The sequence below is a fragment of the Trichosurus vulpecula genome, chromosome 4 (assembly GCF_011100635.1).
Source record: "Trichosurus vulpecula isolate mTriVul1 chromosome 4, mTriVul1.pri, whole genome shotgun sequence".
Taxonomy (NCBI): Eukaryota; Metazoa; Chordata; class Mammalia; order Diprotodontia; family Phalangeridae; genus Trichosurus; species Trichosurus vulpecula.
In genome coordinates this window covers 197,824,502-197,844,786 of record NC_050576.1, presented here as the reverse complement: position 1 = coordinate 197,844,786, position 20,285 = coordinate 197,824,502, and the positions used below count along the sequence as shown (strand labels likewise).

The following is a 20,285-nucleotide window of genomic DNA, read 5'->3' as shown; positions in this document are numbered from 1 at the left end:
ATTCTAGAACTGCAGAACTCACAAAATAGCAGAAGGAAGCAGGGCTCCAGCCCAGGACAGCCTGGATGGTCTCTGGGTGAGGTCTATCCCACACGGAGCTGGGAGCGGAGCAGAGCCAAGTGGACCAGAGCCCAGCAGGGGCAGTGTGGACCAACCAGACCAGGAGCTGGGTGGAGTGGGCCCTAGTGCCCTGAATCAGTGAGCTGCAGCAGTTACCAGACTTCTCAACCCACAAACACCAAAGACAACAGAGAAGGTTAGTGGGAAAAGCTGCGGGAGTAGAAGGAGTTCCTGTTCGGCCACCGCCCCTGGGGCATCAGAGGTAGGGCAGCTTCCGGCCCCAGGCCCACCTGCTGGGAGGAATTAAGTGGCGGATCAGAGCAGGAATGAAGAGCCTGCTGAAGATCTAAGTCCAGTCCAGGTTGAGGGTTCTTGGGGAAGGAGGAGTGCTGGTGTGGCAGAGCTGGTGCATCCCCCCAGGCTTGGAACATAGTTCTCTTAACTCTACAAGCAGTCATACCCCGCTGAAAAACTCAAGGGTCAAGTTAGTTGGCTGGGAATATGGCTAGGCAGCAAAAACGCACCCAGATTCAGTCTCAAACTCTGGAATCTTTCTTTGGTGACAAAGAAGACCAAAACATACAGCCAGAAGAAGTCAACAAAGTCAAAGAGCCTACAACAAAAGCCTCCAAGAAAAACATGAACTGGTCTCAGGCCATGGAAGAGCTCAAAAAGGATTTGGAAAAGCAAGTTAGAGAAGTAGAGGAAAAATTGGGAAGAGAAATGAGAAGGATGCAAGAAAACCATGAAAAACAAGTCAATGACTTGCTAAAGGAGACCCAAAAACATACTGAAAAATATACTGAAGAAAACAACACCTTAAAAAATAGACCAACTCAAATGGCAAAAGAGCTCCAAAAAGCGAATGAGGAGAAGAATGCCTTGAAAGGCAGAATTAGCCAAATGGAAAAGGAGTTCCAAAAGACCACTGAAGAAAATACTACCTTAAAAATGAGATTGGAGCAAGTGGAAGCTAGTGACTTGATGAGAAATCAAGATATTATAAAACAGAACCAAAGGAATGAAAAAATGGAAGACAATGTGAAATATGTCATTGAAAAAACCACTGACCTGGAAAATAGATCCAGGAGAGCTAATTTAAAAATTATTGGACTACCTGAAAGCCATGATCAAAAAAAGAGCCTAGATACCATCTTTCAAGAAATTATCAAGGAGAACTGCCCTGATATTCTAGAGCCACAGGGCAAAATAGAAATTGAAAGAATCCACCGATTGCCTCCTCAAATAGATCCCAAAAAGAAATCTCCTAGGAATATTGTCGCCAAATTCCAGAGCTCCCAGATCAAGGAGAAAATACTGCAAGCAGCCATAAAGAAACAATTTGAGTATTGTGGAAACACAATCAGAATAACCCAAGATCTAGCAGCTTCTACATTAAGAGATTGAAGGGCTTGGAATACGATATTCCAGAGGTCAACGGAGCTAGGATTAAAACCAAGAATCACATACCCAGCAAAACTGAGTATCATGCTCCAAGGCAAAATATGGATTTTTAATGAAATAGAGGACTTTCAAGCTTTCTCAGTGAAAAGACCAGAGCTGAATAGAAAATTTGACTTTCAAACACAAGAATCAAGAGAAGCATGAAAAGGTAATCAAGAAAAAGAACAAGAAAAAGAAATTGCAAGGGACTTACTAAAGTTGAACTGTTTTGTTTACATTCCTACATGGAAAGATGACATGTATGATTCATGAGACCTCAGTATTAGGGTAGCTGAAGGGAATATGCATATGTGTATATATATATATATATATATATATATATATATATATATATATACACATACACATATGTATATATCTTTATGTATATATGTATATGTGAGTGTGTATGTATGTATATATGTGTGTGGAGAGAGAGAGAGAGAGAGAGAGAGAGAGAGAGAGAGAGAGAGAGAGAAAGAGTGGGCACAGGGTGAGTTGAAGATGAAGGGAAGATATCTAAAAGAAATAAAATCAAATTAAGCGACGAGAGAGGAATATATTGAGAGAGGGAGATAGGGAGTGATAGAATGGGGTAAATTATCTCGCATAAAAGTGGCAAGAAAAAGCAGTTCTGTAGGAAGAGAAGAGAAGGCAGGTGAGGGGGAATGAGTGAATCTTGCTCTCATCAAATTTGACCTGAGGAGGGAATACCATACATACTCATTTGGGTGTCTTACCCCACAGGAAAAAAAGAGGAAGAAGATAAAAAAAAGGGGGGATGATAGAAGGGAGGGCAGATGGGGGTGGAGGTAACCAAAAACAAACACTTTTGAAAGGGGACAGGGCCAAGGGAGAAAATTCAATAAAGGGGGATAGATTAGGAAGGAGCAAAATATAGTTAGTCTTTCACAACATGAGTATTGTGGAAGGGTTATATATAATGATACGCATGTGGCCTATGTTGAATTGCTTGACTTCTTTGGGAGGGTGGATGGGAAGGGAAGAGGGGAAAGAATTTGGAACTCAAAGTTTTAAAAACAGATGTTCAAAAACAAAAAAAAAGTTTTTGCACGCAACTAGAAAATAAGATACACAGGCAATGGGGTGTAGAAATTTATCTTGCCCTACAAGAAAGGAAGGGAAAAGGGGATGGGAGGGGAGTGGGGTGACAGAAGGGAGAGCTGACTGGGGAACAGGGCAACCAGAATATATGCCATCTTGGAGTGGTGGGGAGGGTAGAAATGGGGAGAAAATTTGTAATTCAAACTCTTGTGAAAATCAATGCTGAAAACTAAATAAAAAAAATATTCACACAAAAAAAGTATTTTGTAATTGTATTCGTATAGTTCCTGTGTGTGCTTTGGTAGGTGAACTTCTAAATATTTTATACATTCTGTAATTATTTTGAATGCAATTTTTCTTTTCATCGCTCCCTGCTAGAGTCTGTTGATATAATACTTGATGATGTGTGCGGGCTTATTTTATATCCTACCACATTGCTGATTGCTAGAAAATTGCTAATTGTTTCAATTAATTTTAGTTGATGTTCTTAGGTTCTCTTTATAGACCATCGTACTATTTACAAAAAACAATTATCTTGCTTCCTCTTTGCTTATGCTCTTCCTCCAGTTTCTTCTTCTTGTTTTATTACTATAGCTAGAACTGTGTCAGATAATAGTGTTGTTAATGGACATCCCTGTTTTACCTTTTCTTACTGGAAAGACCTCTAATTTACCTCCATTATATGTAATGCTGCCTCTTTGTTTCAGATACTTTTTTGCCATATTGAGGAGAGGTCCATTTATTCTTATATTTTTATTGTTTTTAATGGAAATTGATCTCGTATTTTGTTAAAAACAAACAACTTTTTATGTATTTCCTGATATCACAGTGTGGTTTTTATTGATTTTGTTATTAATAATCAGTAAAGATTTATTAAGCACCTACTATGCACCAGGCACTGTGCTAAGTCTATTATGTTGATAGTTTTCCTAGTATTAAACCAATCTTGCATTCCTGGTATAAATCCTAATGAGACAGCTAGGTGAAACAGTGGATAGAGCCCTGGGGCTGGAGTCTGAAAGACCTGAGTTCAAATCCCTCCCTCAGATACTTAGTAGCTGTGTGACCTTGGGCAAGTCACTTCACTTCTGTTTGCTTCAGTTTCCCTCACCTATAAAATGGGTATAACATGAGCACCTATCTCCCAAGGTTGTTGTGAGGACCAAATGAGGCAAGATTCGTAATGACTTTAACATAGGACCTGGCACATTGTAGGTACGATATAAATGCTATTATTATTTATCATCTTGCCTGGTCATAGCGCACAGCCTTTCTGATGTGTCGCTATAGCCTCTTGCCTAATATTTTATTTAAGTTTTTGGCACTGATATTCATTAAGAATATTAGTCTATAATTTTCTTTCTCTGATTTGAATCCCCTCGGATATTTGTATCACAGAGGGAAGTTGGTAGGATTCCATCTTATTTATGCAATACTGAAATTAATTGTTTTTTTAAAAGTTTGATAGAATTCATTTGTAAAACCAGCTGGGCCCAGGGTTTTGCTTGTTTGTTTTTTCAGAGTTAAGTGACTGGCCCTGGGCCACACAGGTGGTAAGCCTCTGGGGCCAGATTTGAGCTCAGGAAGATGAGTCTTCCTGACTCCAGGTCCAGCACTGTATCGACTGTGCCACCCAGACACCCTCTACAATAGGTTTAGGTGGGATGAATCATAAGGAGAAAGGGCCCTGGAAGAGAGAACCATAGGTGGTTATGGTAAGGGGCCATGTCAGAGGTTTTTTGGGTTATTTTTGTTCTTGTTTTTTGATCGTGAAAGTAGAATCCTTGTGGTTAATGATGAGGTCCGAGGTGTGACCATCCTTCTGTATGGCTGAGGTAGGAAGCTGGAGCAGGTCACAGGAGGAGAAGAGATTGAGGAATTGGAGAGGAGGAATTAAGACAGTTTAAGGGCGTATTGACATAAATGTTAAAGGGCAGGACTTGGTGAGGAGAAAAAAGAAAGTGTCCTCGTTGGCGAACCGAATGATCTGGAGGCAGGCAGGTACGTAAAAGCCTCCAGGGATGTGTGTCTTCTGAGGGAGGCTCGGGGTGAGCAAAGAGATGGAAGGAGTGTGAGTGGAGAAGGTGCTTTAATGTGGAATGGGCATCTCAGAAGGCACAGTGGAAGAAGTGCACGAGGTTGGAGAAGATGGAGATGAGAGAGTGGGAGGAGAGGCTTGGAGACATTTTGTTCCTATGTAGCCAGTGATAGGGAGAGTATCAAATGCTGGGATATTGCTAGGCCTTGGGCTAATAGTGGGTGGCAAATGAATGATAAAGCTCACAGATCCAGAGGAGTGTTGTTGCTGGGGACAATGTACATGCCCTAGAGGATCACAGGGTCATGTGAAAAATTATTTTTCTTAGTAATCGGTATCTTGGAGACTCAAAGCTTTCCTTCCCCTCCCCCCATGTTGCTTTGGTCAAAGTTCTGATATTATCATTACTGATAATGAGATGGGTCTTATCCTGGTCAAACCCCAACCCAAGCCTGAATTGATTTAATTAAAGTTGTGGAAGCTCCTTCTGTTCTGCTCCAGCTTGGGGGGGGGGGGGGCGGGGAGGGGGGCGGTGCGAACGACTGATTCTTCCCTCTGCATAGCCCAAGCCTGGGAGTAGTCTGGTGCGGTTGGGGGCGGGGGAGGTGGTCTGATAGAAGAGGTTTTGTTCCTCTGTCTGGAGGTAAAACAACGGAGGGGTAAACTGAGCACCCCAAGCTCCCAAACTGAGCGAGTTCTGGACTGGCCCCCCCTTGGAGGGGGTGCGGTTCTGGACTGTAACTCCCATGTAATGAATGTATGTAGCCAGCTTGAGAGAAATTAAAACGTGGACACAACCTAATTTCATTTGTCTCTTAGAACAAGCTCTGTGGAGGTTGACAATCACTTGACCACAGGGTCACATGGCCTAGATGTAGGCTTTTGAGTGGTCTCCCTGCATCAGTGTCCTCCAAGCTGAGTGGGTTCTCTCTAATCTTCCCTAATGCCTGATCTCTCCCTGATGCCCACAGACACATACCCAAGTATACACCATCCTTAAAAAAAACCCTTCACTTGAACCTACCACTCCCTCAAGCTGTCATCCCATATTTCTTCTTTTTAAAGCCTAACTCTTAGAAAAAGCTGTCTATACTCATTTTTATTTTCTTTTCCTCTCATTAACTTCTTGTAGTCATCTCTCAAGTGAACTACTCCATAGTTACCAATGGTTTCTTTGTCATGAGGCTCAATCAGGAGAGCCCGTGATCAGTTTGGAGTTTCCTCCAATCATCTTGATGAGATTACATGGTATAGACCTTGCACGTAAAGGGCACTTTCCATAGAGGTGGACTTGTGCGCTGGGGCCGACCACTAATTACTGATAGCCTGGTAGCTCAGGAGGATGTCCTCCCCCTATCTGTATGCCGCAAGAGTCAGCTGTGAAATGACTCACCCCTTTTCCCTTATCGTTTTCTCCCTTTCTCTTCCTTGGACTTGTAGGCAAAAGTGCAATAAAGCAGCGATGAGGGGAATTTTCCTCACCCCCATAGTGACTTGCAGGAGGTGCACATAGTGAGCAATCTGTGTTTACCCAGGTAAGCCTGAGAAAGGAGTTTTTGGACTTCTATTCCTGCCTGCCTTTGCCTTTCTGTCTCCTTTTCTGAGCAGACCAGCAATACTGAGAACTGATATTGCTAGCCTTAGGGTTCCTTCATATGTAATCCTGAGTTCTAGGGCTCCCAAGTGATTAAGAGTTCCTGAGCTGAGAGTTGGGAGCTGGTCTAGGAGATTTCCATATGAACTTGATTTTTGGCGGAAGAAAAGGAGTGCCAATAGTACTGACCCCCAGCCGAAGGACTAAAGTCATTCCATAAGGGGACAGGAGATCTGGACCTTGCCAACCCTCCATAGCAGCTAAGCTAAGTGGGAAGTATTGGTTTAACACTGTAACAAAATTTCTTTACCTTGTTGGGGGTGGAGGGTGGGATGTCTAATGGGCTATTTGAGTGTTTTATATTTCTGCATTTGGTGAAATCCATAGGTCTGGCTGGATAGTCATTTTTCTGCCCAATATCTTTCCTGGGATTGGGATTAGGTACAGTCTAACTCTTGTACATCTAAATCACAGGTCCTAGGCTAGGGGTGGGGAACCTTTGTCCACATGTGGCCTTCTAGGTCCTTGGGTGCGGCCTTTTTACTGACTCCAAGTTTTACAGAACAAATCCTTTTATTAAGGGGATTTCTTCTGTGAAGTTTAGATTCAGTCAGTGGGCCACACTTGAGGACCTAGAGGGCCACATGTGGTCTTAAGGCCCAGGCCAACAGAGAGAAAAATTATGAAAAATAAAGGATGTTGATGCCTAAAGTAAGCAAGCAAGTCTTCTCCAAAAGCCCTAAATGCTTTCCTATGTCCCTGCATACAGAGAGCATCTCCCATAAGTTTTCTTCCTGTTTTTCTTTATCTATTGAAAATTCAGTTCTAGAATGCAACATATGCTTAAAAAAAGTAAACAGTATTAAATTGAGATTTGTGGTTTCACATACAATCCTCTTTGTGTTGTGCTATGTATATACAAATGTTATTTTGGGGGGAGGTATTTACATTCAATATAAAAAATTTTAAAACAAAAATAACCAATCTTTCAATTCTAGATAGCTTTGCAATTCTCTGCTTTTCCAGGAGATGGCGATCTCTCTCTGCCGCCCCGTCATTACCCCATTAAGGTAAAGGACAGGAATTCTAGAAATCCTTAATTTATAACTTTAAATGGGGACCTCGGGAGAAGGGCTGTGCCCCAGTTTTATACCACAAAAAGGTCAACCTACCTACAGAAAGCAAGTCACAAAATAAATCCTCAGGATGTAACCATCGCTATTGCTGTCTACAAACATTTATAGATCACCTGTTGTATGCAAAGTTCCATTTATGCTAGGCCCTGTGTATACACAGATGTCTCAGACCCAATCTATAGACAAGGGAAATGGTCTCCAAAGGGAAGGCTACAATCTCCTGAGATCTGTGGAATGATCTCAAGGGCTATGTGATCAACCAATTGGAAGGTAGGAAGATGGGTTGCACCCCTTTGTCCCCAGTTAGTGAAGGCTTGTCTCCAACACAACCGCATTAAAGTACGATATCAACCATTAAGCAAAACCATGTAAAGAAAGAGTAATTGATTTATATTGAAAATATATAACTGCACCAACTTTTCACCTACTACAACCCAACTTTCTCCCTCTTTACCCCCTCCTGACATTTGTGTGAGCTCCCAACCTCCCCACTTCTTAACCAGGTATTATACCCGCTGGGCAGTTTTAATTTAACCTGGGGAACCTCAGCAGAAGTTGTGCAGGTGCCACTGAGAAATGCACCAACTCCTCCTCTATACTAATCCTCTCTCCCTCAGATTATCTTGAGGCAGCAGCAGGTGCCCCTCCAAGGACAAGATTTGTGCTCTGGGTCAGTGATGTATGATTAAGAGACTTGCTCTCCTTCTTTTAATTTGGGGTGGAACAGAGTCAGGAACCCAGGATGAACAGCGATGGATGATCGACAATTTGCATAGATTTGCATTTGCACAGATCTCATTACATATCATTCCCTTCAAAGCCATCCACCCCTCTTCCTAATTTCTGTTTCTGTTTGTGGCATCATCACTGTTATTCCCGATTCCTTGCTTTCACTCACCTCACATAATCCAAGCAGTTGCCAAGTCTCCTCTGTTCTGTCTACAGTATCTCTTGCATCCATCCCCTTCTCTCCACTCATAGCGCCACCACCCTATTTCAGACTGTCATCACTTCTCTCCTCTTCTCCCATGGTCTCCCTGCCTCCAATCCATTCTCCACACACCTGCCAAAATGATCTTCCTAAAGTGTACATCTGACCATATATCACCCCCTACTCAAGAAATTCCAATGGTTTCCTTACTTCCTCTCGGATCAAGCATAAACTCTTTATAGTTATCATTTAGAACCCTTCACAACTTGGCCTCAATCTGCCTTTCCTGTCGTGTTATTCATTACTCCCTTGGCTGGACTCAACAATCCAGCCGAACTGGCTTTTTGGATGTTTCTCACAGTCATACAAAAACAAACCCAAATTATCCAAACATTAAAAGGAAATTAAGATATGATGCTATTAAGCAAAACCAGATTAAAAAAAAAGAATGAATTTATATTGAAAATTTCCAACTTGAAATCAGAAATAATTTACTTTTGCTTTTTTTATATTAAGTACAGTGAATATCTGCATGCAAAGATAGCTCCTGTTGAAAAGCTGCTATTTTCTCATTTATGACTTATTATCTATAAATTAAAATAATATAAACACTTTAAAATGCTTTACCTAAATTCACTTGCTTGACTAGCTACATTGAGCAAATTAACTAAAGTTACTGAAAATTATTATTTACTAATCTGCCCTATGCTTCAGGACATACAGGTTTTTTTGGGAAAACAATGAAGCATAGTCAATCACACTGCTCTCTAGAAAAAAGGTTTTTTGTATAATTAATAAAATAAATTTAAAATGTTTCATCTTTATCTCACACTTTTAAATTCTTATTTTGTGCATGTTTTATTGTATACCTAGCATGTTGGCATAATAGTACTGCTTATCATTTATGAATAAACAAATATATACATGTAAGGAGTGTGCGCTCAAACATTTTTTACTGAGAGCATGATCAAAAAAACTTGGAAACCACTGCTTATGATAAGTGATGAATTTGTGGTAAAGATAACAAGTACTATAGGTGTTCAGAGGAAGAAGAGGCCATACGGATAGGGTAATCAGGGAAAGCTTATATATTTCCTCCTCACCAGTAAAAAAAAAAAAAAAATTTCCAAACAACTGTACAGGTTACTAGGTCAATCAGCAAGTATTATTATTTACCATTTATTAAGTATTATTTTAAATTAAGTATGATTCAGTTTCTTTTTTTTTTTTTTGGCAGGGCAATTGGGGTTAAGTGACTTGCCCAAGGTCACACAGCTAGTACATTTGTCAAGTGTCTGAGGCTAGATTTGAACTCAGGTCCTCCTGACTCCAGGGCCGGTGCTCTACTGACTGCACCACCTAGCTGCCCCATGATTCAGTTTCTTAGTTGTATCTGACTCTTCGTAATCCCATTTGGGGTTTTCTTGGCAAACATACTGGAGCGGTTTGCCATTTCCTTTTACAGATGAGGAAACTTTGGCAGACAGGGTTAAGTGACTTGCCCAGAGTCACATAACTAGTAAGTGTCTGAAGCCGGTGAACTCAGGAAGATAAGGCTTCTTAACTCCGGGCCCGGCTCTCTATCCACTTTGACACCTACCTGCCCACCTGTAGAAGTGTACTTAGAATAAATCTAAAGAAAATAAGGAAAAGTTCAATGAAGTTTTAGATCAGGAAAAGCTTCATGTAAAGGGTAGTGGACATGCTGCATCTTGCTGGATTTTAGGAGGGGGTGGTGAGGAGGCAGTTCGTTCTAGGCATGGTGACCGCAGAGATGGGAGATGAAGTGTCGTCAATGAGAAACAGAGAAGGAAAATAACTGTGGCAGTAGCGTGGATTGACTGGAGCAGCAAGAGATGTGAGCCCAAGAGACCAATCAGGAGGCTGTTGCAATAACGGCCTGAACTGAAGTGGTAGCTCTGGGAGTAGAGGGTAGGGGTCACCTACAAGAGATGTTCTGAAGGTAAAAACAGCAAGATTTGGCAACTGATTGGAAGTATCTGATAAAGAAGAGTGATAGTCAAGGATAATGCTGAGATTACGGACCTGGGCCTTTGGAAGGATGTTGGTGCCTTCAAAAGAAAGGGGGGAAATTTGAAAGGGGAGGATTTGGAGTTAAAAGTTAATGAGTTTTGGGGCAGCTAGGGGGCACAGTGAGTAGAGAACCGGCCCTGGAGCCAGGAAGACCTGAGTTCAAATCCGGTCTCAGACACTTGACACTAGCTGTGTGACCTTGGGCAAGTCACTTAACCCCAATTGCCTTGCCTTCTCCCCTCTCTGCCAAAAAAAAAGTTAATGAGTTTTGAGTATGTAGAGTTTAAGGTGGTACAGTTAGTAGGAGTGCCAAGCCTGGAGTCAGGAAGACTTTCCTTTGTGAGTTCAAATCTGGCCTCAGACACTAGCTGTGTGACCCCAAGGTAAGTCACTTAACTGTGTTAGCCACAGTTTCCTCATGTATAAAATGAGCTGGAGGAGGAAATGGCAAACCATCCCAGTATCTTTGCCAAGAAAACCCCAAGCGGGGTCACTTAATCGTCGGACACAACTGAACAATGAGTCTGGGACACCTGACCAAGATCGCCAACAAGCAACTGGTGATGTGGAACAGGCTGTAACGAGAGAGACAGACAGAGAGAGACAGAGAGAGAGACAGAGAGAGAGAGAGAGTACATCTGGAAAGATAGATCTAGGAGACGTCTGCATAGAGATAATTGAACCCATGGGAGCTGATGAGATCACCCAGAGAAAGCGTGTGAAAAGAAGGCTCAGCTTCCAAATAGGTAGGACGAAGAAGGGAAAATAACACGGATATACACTCTAAATCCCTCAGAAGTAAGTTAAAACTCCTCTCATTTTCCCCTATTATCACTGGGAGTGTGATTTGTGGACTTCTCTCCAAGGCTAATGGATCACTAATTCCCTCTGATTCCATTCACCCCTGAGTAGAGACCTCAGGAAAGGACAGCAGGAGGATGGACACTCTACCCTCCAGGGAAACACCTCAAACTCATTGACTATTGCATATAATAGAGTCCATAGATCCCTCTTCATCCAAATTTTCACTCTGGACACCATGTTTCCTTCCCTTACTTCCTGTCTACCCTTCCCTGCCTTTCTTTTAATATTTATAAAACCTCCATATTGAATATCAAAGTAGTGTGTTAAACGTTTTCATGGACTCAAAACTTTAGATGAGGAAGAGACATTGGAGATCATGTGCTCTAAGGGTTCTTAACTTGAGGTCCATGAATTTGTTTTTGAAAAATGTCGAGAGCTATATTCCAATATGGTTGTTTTTCTTTGCAATCCTATGCATTTAAAGCATTATTCTAAAAAAAATAATTTTAAAAACAATTATTTTTAAAAGCATTGTTCTGAGAAGGGGTCCATAGGCTTCATCAGACTGCCAAATAGATTTATGATGCAAAAAAAGGCTAAGAACCCCTGATTCAGTCCAACTGCCTAATTTTACAGATGAGGAAATTAAATCTTAGGGGAAGTGACTTGTCAGAACTAGAACCCAGGCCTTCTGACTTCGGTCTAGCACTAAATCAAGCTGTCCCACTTCAGAATCATCCGATATCCCCCTTTCTGGGTTCTGAGGAAATAATCAGATAAAGATGTTTTACTCTTCAGCAGGGCCTGGCACAAAAAGTAAAACCTGTCGGAGCACTTAACTGGCATAACTGGTGTGATGAAGGAGGGCATGGAGGGCAATGAGGATTCCTTAAGATCTTGTCAGGTCCCCTGCCCACCACTTGTTTCACTGAATGATAAGACCATATTTCCTCATTACTCTCTGGAAAAAAAAAAAAGAAAAAGATGGATGTAGGTTTGTAGGAGGATCCTTTCCAATCACTCTGGGTTGCCTAGTAAGTGTTCACATTCTCTCTGGCCCTCAGGCCCCTGTTCTGTGGGCAGTAGCCACCACTGTCACCTAATCTAGTTCTTTCCCGAAATTCAAGAAGAGAAGAAAGTACCCAGTGAGTGAGGCTAAAAGCTTGAAGAAACATCAAAAAATTGCTTTTGCCTGGTGCAAGGGTTCCTGACCTTTTTCTTTTTTCTATCTATCTTTTACTTGCATATTCATGTATTTATTTATTTAGGGCTTTAGACCCCTATGTGAAGGCTATGAACTCCTCTGAATATTTTTAAAGGCACAACATAAAATACATAGGACTACAAAGGAAACCAGTTATATTAAAAGTTAAAAAAAAAAGTTTACAGACCCTAGGTTAAGAACTTCACATGAAATGCTTTCCACCAGGCAAGGTAGGTTAATCCCCCTAATATTAAGAAGACTGCTAAAGAGTTTCCAGGCCACAGCAAACTACTGCTACTGCCTCCTGGGTTGGGGAAGAAATGCAAGGGTGTCAGTAAGCCTATTGGCTAAACATCCAAGCAGCCTTGTGCCCAATTCCACTGTACTCTTGATAGACGGTTCTCTGTCGCATGTTTCTTGATCTTCAGCCCTCTCTCCAATCCCCAAACCCACACAATCCCTCCCTCCCATACTTGCACTTCTCAAGAGGCAGGGTCTCAACCTCTATCAGTATTACCCACAGAGGATATTCCCCTGGGGCCTGGGAAAGCTGCTTTGAAGAGCTCAGCCAGACTAAGTGGCTTTTCTCTGAGAACCAAGGGATGAAGCTCCCTGAAGAAAGTTGCCTCCACTCACTGGTCCTGAAACCAAAGGTTCTAGCATTCACATTCTTATCAGGTAAGTGGCTCTGAGAATCCCACAGACCCTCTTCCCCCAAGTTTTTTTTCCTCATATGACCAGTCCTAGCTTTCTGGGGTCCAGCCTCAGAACAGTATCTATCTAGTTTGTACAGTTGTTTGGATTTTGTCGCATTTACACTCGTGAATTCCTTGAAGTCAGGAACTGTTTTTGCCTTTCTTTGAATCTCCAATATTTAGTACAGTGCCTGGCACATAGTTAGCACTTAATAAATGCTTCTTCATTTGAATACTAGAATGGTTCAAGGAGTCCCTGAAAGTGGCTTGCCCTGGGCACATGTAGTATCCAGGGGTTCCCCCTCACCTCCCCTCCGGCCCCAACTATGGTTCTTTATTTTAGCCTTGGAAATTGGAAGACCCAAGTCTTCCACTACTCCATCAGGCTAAGATTCACTTTGAAGGCTATGGGGCAGGTATCCAATGACCTGTTCAAAAGATGAGGAACCTCCTTTGTTCTTTTATAAAAGGTGTTCTGGAAAGTAACCACTGAGGACCATTTCTCCGATATTCGCCCCATTGCTTAAGAACGCTCCTCAGTGATGGAGGAGACAGTTGCAGTAGAGGCCCCCAGGGCAGACAGGATGCCTGCACTGAATGCACTGCCCTGTCAGAAGCCCAGAATCTTGAGCCCAGTCTGGGGACTTTCAGAATCCCCAAGCCGCCAACGCCGTCACACACTCCCGGCCAGTGAGTTCCGCTGTCTCTCACCAGAAGATGCCATCGGTGTGTTTGAGATTGAGCGAGAAGGTAAGTCACTGACCCTGCAGTGTGAGTCAGCTCTTTTCATTTCATTTGCTACTTGAATGAGGCCAAAACCAATATCTGGGGATTGTGAATGTTGGGCCAAGTAGGGCCAAGCGGTAGAGATGAGACATCTCCAATTGCTCTTGTCCTGTGGGCAGAGGATAGGATGAGAAAGTGAGAAAAAAAAATTATAGCAGTTGTACAGTCCCTTCCTTTTAAAGACAAAGAAACCGAGGCCCAAGATCACATGCAAGTAAGGGCAGAGCTGGAAGAAGAACCCAGGTCTCCTAACGCAGTGCTTTCTTCAGAGCAGGAGGTGAAGTGAGTCCCTTCTTAAGCCCAGGCTGCCTGGCCTTTACTTTTCAATCACTTCATGCTGAAACATTGCTGAGAAGAGTAGAGAGGGTTGTTGTTTGTCCTTTGTTCTCATAGAGGACCACGACATCAGGGAGGTGATGCCATGACATACAAGAGAACTGGATTTAAATGAGGGAGGGCTGTGCAGAGTCATCAACCTTACTTTCTCTCCTCCAGAGCCATCTGGGTCCAGTAGCAAGATAGAAATCAGGACTGGCCCCAGTAGAGAGGGTAGGAGAGAATGAAGTATATTCCCCTTTCTTCCTTTCTCACCCCAACAAATTCACCCTTGTTTTCTCAGTTGTCCTGGAGTTCTAGGTCTGTCCACATGCAACAGTGACTAACAGATGGATCTGCTTTGTTTCCTCCCATCCATAGCTTTCATTTCTGTCTCTGGCAACTGTCCCCTGTACATAGATGAGATTCGGCACTTCCTGACCCTCTGCCCAGAGATGTCGCTGGGCTGGTTTGAGGAAGGCCGGCTTGTAGCCTTCATCATTGGCTCCCTCTGGGACCAGGACAGACTGACACAGGTGAGGTGCTGGGGGTGAGGAGTGGGAGAGAATGGTAGATAAGACATAGAAAGGCCCAATCCCCTAGGAGACGCTTCTTCTTAGCCAACTTGGTCCCAGACTCTTTTTAAGCAACGGTGACCTATGCCAGACAGATTATTTACCCAGTGAGAGGAAGTAATTGGTTTATATGTCCTCTCTGAGCAATGAACATAGGAGCAAACCTCTCCCTCACCTTCCAACTTCCAAGGCTAAAATAAGGAAACTGGAATGCTCCTCTTGCCCCAATCCTTAGGTGCCCACTAAGATTCTCCAGAGACTTTCTCAAAAGAGTATCCCAGCTACCTTAAGTGGTCCCCTAATTTTTTGGGACACCTTGTTTTTCCCCCAACCCAGATAGAATGCATAACTGTTGGGGCTTGGTGGGGGAAAAAAAGTGAGTCAGATTTAATTTCTTTCCTCTTGGCCACCAGGAGTCTTTGACATTACACCGGCCTGGGGGCCACACTGCTCACATTCATGTGCTTGCAGTACACCATACCTTCCGCCAGCAAGGCAAGGGCTCTGTCTTGTTGTGGCGCTACCTGCAACACCTATGCTACCAGTTGTCCGTTCGCCGAGCTGCACTTATGTGTGAGGACTTCTTGGTGCCCTTCTATCAGAAATGTGGCTTCCAGACGGTGGGTCCATGTGCAGTCAGTGTGGGCACCCTATCCTTCACTGAACTCCAGTGCCCAGTGCGAGGTCATGCCTTCCTTCGAAGGAACAGTGGTTGCTAAGTTTTTTCCTCCCTTCCATCCAATACTTTTCCCTTCCCTCTGAAGCCCAGAGTCCTTCTGGATCCTGATGGGGGCATACAAGGCCCTTGGGTGACTGGGAGGAAGTGGTCTGATGGGGCTCTGCTGCCATGACCGTTGTTCAGATTTTAATAGCAGTAAAGCTCAGCCACACAGGTCTGGATTCCCTACTCTTCCCTCCATCCCTCTCCAACCCCCATCCCAATTTAGCTGAATTGTTAAAAGAGATATTAAAGGATTCTCAGTTGTCAGGGTGGGGCTTGGACTAAACAGAGATGGCACCTTCCCTTCTCTCAAGACTGTCCAGCCCAGGTTCAAATGAGAGGCCAATGGGAACAGCAGCATAGAAGGGGCAGATGGGAAGTTCTCTCTAATATCTGAAACTCTACGTTCAAGTAGAATTTTCATTTAGAAAGTGAGAATGTTCTATGTTCTATGTGAGTGTTCCTTCTATAACCCAGGGCACAATCACTTACCCCCGAAGGTCCCCTCCTTGCCCCTCCAACAGTGGAGAGGAGAGCTCTGCTAAAATACGTATTTTTTTCCCACCTCGAGGAAAGGCAATGGGATGGGGGAGGGTTGGCCCCTCTGTATCTCCCACTCCTGGAAATGGAAGAAAATGCTGGCTCATCTCATGGTCATGAAGGGATAACTTTGTCATGTGCCATGGCTGCTTCTAAATCCCACTGCATATGTGGGGGTAGGGGAATGGGAAAAGAACACTCCATTCTTAACTGAAACAGGCTGGACAACAACCTCTTTTCCCATAACCTTCTGTCTTGGTAGTCAAAAGAGGGCTCCCCATTCGAACCCTACAACTTTCCCCAAAAGAAACTTTCCAGGTCCTCTTTCTAGCAATGATCCCATGAGCTGCCTCAACCCCACACTCTTCAACCTCTTGATTTCACTTCCTAAACAAAACTGCTGAAGTCCTTCCTCTCTACCCCTTCTCATACCCATTGTGTTGTAAAATAAAGCCATTGAGGCCCCGTCAATCCCAATCGGTCTGCTTCTAGTTTCTGCGTTTAACGTAAGCACTCTTCCCAAGTATGACACTCACACTTGTCTTCTATAAAGAATATTTAATTAACTAGTGATACTGTCCATAACAGTGATCACTAAACTGATGTAAGTTTTAAAAATAATAATTCCAAAATGAACCAGTAAAAAAAAAAAGGAACTCTCCAAATCTGAGTCAGCTCCCCAAAGCTAGCCACGTTCTGTCCTCATCACTGGGTGTGTTGCGAGGTAGAAAGCTACTGGGGCTAGGGAGTGTTGCTGAAGAATCTCAGTCAGTTGAAGGGGGAGAATGGGGAAAAGGAGATGAAGGACAGAATCAGAGGGGGCCTCCAACTCAACAATCCCAGCCCATTTCCAGCTAAGCAGTATTTTTCCCTTCTTAGTGTCTCCTCCTGTCCCTGTCCCTCCCTTTTTCCCTCTCGTAAGGGTGTCCAAACTTCTTAGTCTGGAATCCATCTAAGAAAGGCTAACAACCCCAAGACAAGTCATCAGATTCCTTGGGGGTAGGCAGTAAGGCAGTGGAGATGGGGAAGGAGTGACAACCCCATCTACCACTAAAAATTTTCTATGGGAGTCTGGGGGGATGGGGAGGTTCAGGAAGGGAATCTGGCTCTTCTGACCTTTCCATGGTCTAAGGCAGCTTCGGGAGGAGCAGAAACCTTGCACAGAAAAGGCCTACACAGGCTGGGAATAGATTAAAGGTAGTAAAGGGAGAGAAGACCCCAGGACAGACTATGGCTAAGCATAATCAGAGACCTGGGAAGAAAGGAAAGCCATCTGGATGGTCTTTTAAAAAGTAGTTCCCTGGGTGTGAGGTGGGGAGAAAGATTTCCTGGCCTCCTAATGTGTTGGGGAGGCCAGGGTACCTGAACCTGTGTGAACTGAGCTCCCTTGAAGTAGGCTGCCTGGGCCTCCTCTAAGAGGCCTCAGTCTAGAACATGAGGGTATAAGAGAGAGTGGGACCTGCATTTTCCAAAATGCTGCTAGGAACCTAAGGAGCCTCCTCTTGCCTGACCTATCCACACCAAGTGGAGGCTGCCTCCAATCCCTTCTATGAGTTGCCGGTGAGTGAGTGTCCTCTGACTCCAGGAGGTTTTAACCACCACATTCACGTAGCCTCCCAGTAGAGGGAAAGGAAAGTTCCACAGAGCTCTGCATTCTCCACGTCCATGGAAAAGCCATGTTCTCCAAAACTCTGGTAGCACCAGATACCCAAAAGGGGGCATCTCCTGGCTTCCCACCCTTTAGTGGCCCAGGGTTGGGGACGGGCATCAGTGTAGCACCTGGTCCAGCTCATATTTCTCACAGAATCGGCTGGTGAAGGGGAAGCAGGTGAGGTATTCAATCCAGGGCCAGTTGATGGGGTAGACATACAGCCAGATGACGAGGGAGGCAAAAAGGCCCGCAAAGATGACCAGGGACACCAGGATCATGGCTCGCTTACGGTACTTGTCCCCTGTGCCAAAGGTGATGTAGGGCAGGAAAGCAAAGGAGAGCAGCAGGCCACTAAGGAAACCGAAGATGTGGGCGATGTTGTCGATCCAAGGCAGGAGCCCACAGATGAAGAGGAATAATACAATGCCCGACAGGTTCAGGAATGCCTTCCAGGGATTTTCCAGGAGCTGCCAACTCTGGATGAGCTCCACAAAGAGGCAGGCGAGGACGCCAAACTGGGAGCCTGCAGGGCCCACCTGAGGAGAGGAGGGGGCACAGTAGTGTCACTCAGCCCTGTTAAAGGCTTAGGAGCCACAGTAACCAGAACTGCTTGGCTAGAGACTGGGGCCATTCCTAGGCAGTCAGGGAGCAAATCAAGGACAAGGCTGAAGAGTCAATAAAGGTTCTCTGGTGAGTCAGCATCATCTGCTGCTGCTCCCTCCCTCATCCACAGGGATTAGAGGGCCAGTCAGCTAAACCGATAGGATTAGGCATCATCCTGCTAAGCCCTGATGGGGGAGACCTAGGAGGGGAGGAATATGGGTGTCATCCTGGCACACAGACAGGGTCTATAGAGGACAAGCCAGGGCATAAAGCAAAGCTTTCTAGGGAGAAGCTAGGTCCTCATGAGTAAACGGCTGGGATGGGAAGATAAGATAGAAATGGTGAGCAGTTGTAGGAGACTCTCTCTCCCCTGAGGCCAAAGTGTTTAGATTCCATCACCTATCTTGAGATACTGGGTAGGGGACAGTCCTTCAATCACAGGCCTAGCCCGCATCAAACACCCCCAGGAATCAAGGGGATGGGAGGCCGCAACTCTTTCCATGCCCAATCTCTCCCCCAAAGAACCTTTGTCCATTTCCAAGGACAAGATCACGGAATTCACACCGGACGTGTCTCTGGGTCTCCTACCTCTGCTCTATATGGGAGGAAGATGGCACTGGCTAGGTTGCCTGTGATGCCACTGAGGATAAAGATGATGGCGATTCGGAGCCAGCCTGCCAATTTTTCCAGGTCCCGCAGGATGGTCATTTGGAAAAGCACAGACACAAGGCAGTGCCCCAACCTAAGAAAGGAACAGAGTGTCTTTCTTCATCACTGTGGGCCTAAAAAATACTAGAGGTTAAGATCCTATGCAGGCCTCTTCTCTCAAAGGTCAGCATTCTACATTCTACTTTGAACTTCGGAGGGTAGCTAGGTGGTGTGGTAGATAGAGTAGCAGCCCTGGAGTCAGGAGGACTGAACTTCAAATCCAGCTTTAAACATTTACTAGCTGTGTGACCCTGGGCAAGTCACTTAACCCCAATTGCCTCCGAGGACAAACACACAAATAAAAAAAAACCCAAGCAACAGAACTTTGGGGCCAGGCAATTTCTCCAAGTTCTTACTGCTAACATAGTTTCCCAATCTACCTTTCATCATATTGGGTTCTCTAAGCTATTCTCTCCAATGATGCAGGTAGCTGAAGGCTGCATGTTCCTCCTACATCCCTCTAACTCCTCCTTTCTATTTTGATCAGCCCAACTCCTCCCTCCTCAGGCCCATTCCACTGTGTCCTCCAGAATACCAGCTCAACAAATGCGCTACAGGGGTAAGGAGCCTGCAGTCTCGAGGCCACCTCAGGGGTGGCCTTTTGACCAAGTCCAAGTTTTACAGAACAAATCCTTTTATAAAGATTTGTTCTGTGAAGTTTGGACTCAGTCAAAGGGCTGCACTTGAGGACCTAGAGAAACATGTGTGGCCTTGAGACGGAAGGTTCCCCACCCCTACACCCTCTTGAATTTTCTCGGTGCCCTGCCCTTATACAAATCCTTTTTTGATATCCTCAGTTGTATTCTTACTCTTGTCCCCAAATCACTTTGAATTTACTCATCCCCACTTGTGCCTACCCCCCAAGGGAGACTACAGATTCCTTGGAGGCAAAGGCCAGTTCATTTTTTTTTTCTTTGTATCTCCAGGCTCTACCACAGTAACCTAGGCTCACAGCAGCACTTAATAAATGCTTGATGAAAACCACCTTCTCAAGCCTGGACAATCTCCACCACCTCCCATTCTACTTGTGGGTGGGTGCCAGAGAGTCCTAAGAGCAAGCTGATTCTACCTACTACCATCTAGAGCAGACCTGTACGACAAGTAGCCCACCAAAGGATTTCAAGTGGCCTGGGGAAAATGGAGAGGATGTAAAACAGGCCTGCACAACATACTGCCTTTGGCTGCTCTGGCAGGCCACAAGCAGCCCGAGGGCGCTGTGCAGGCCTGATCTAGAGGGTGCACTTCCAAGTGAACGTTCACTGTGGCTTAGCAGTGTTCTATATCATCCTCCAAAGCTACTGTTCCAAACGTTTTTGGCTGAAGTCCTTAACCATATTCCCTGCTTCCTCCTCCCACTAAGGTTCAGGCCATTGGAAGTTCCA

General features: G+C 44.4%; 2 protein-coding genes across 4 annotated transcripts in view; one reads left to right on the top strand and one right to left on the bottom strand.

The window, feature by feature from the left end:
• Nucleotides 1-13,546: 13,546 nt before the first annotated feature.
• On the top strand, nt 13,547-15,399 carry AANAT (aralkylamine N-acetyltransferase). Its single transcript, XM_036758139.1, has 3 exons — nt 13,547-13,754; nt 14,487-14,641; nt 15,094-15,399. Exons 1-3 carry the CDS (start codon nt 13,547-13,549, stop codon nt 15,397-15,399), a joined length of 669 nt encoding a protein of 222 aa, XP_036614034.1.
• A 1,106-nt stretch (nt 15,400-16,505) lies between these two features.
• Nucleotides 16,506-20,285, bottom strand: part of RHBDF2 (rhomboid 5 homolog 2) — a 49,497-nt gene continuing 45,717 nt past the window's right edge. For all 3 annotated transcript variants that reach the window (XM_036757752.1, XM_036757754.1, XM_036757753.1), the window contains exons 18-19: nt 18,784-18,937; nt 16,506-18,128 (exon numbers count right to left, since the gene is read on the bottom strand). In XM_036757752.1, the coding sequence (XP_036613647.1) occupies nt 17,709-18,128; nt 18,784-18,937 (574 nt within the window). In that variant the 3' untranslated portion in view covers nt 16,506-17,708. The remainder of the gene's footprint in view (nt 18,129-18,783; nt 18,938-20,285) is intronic.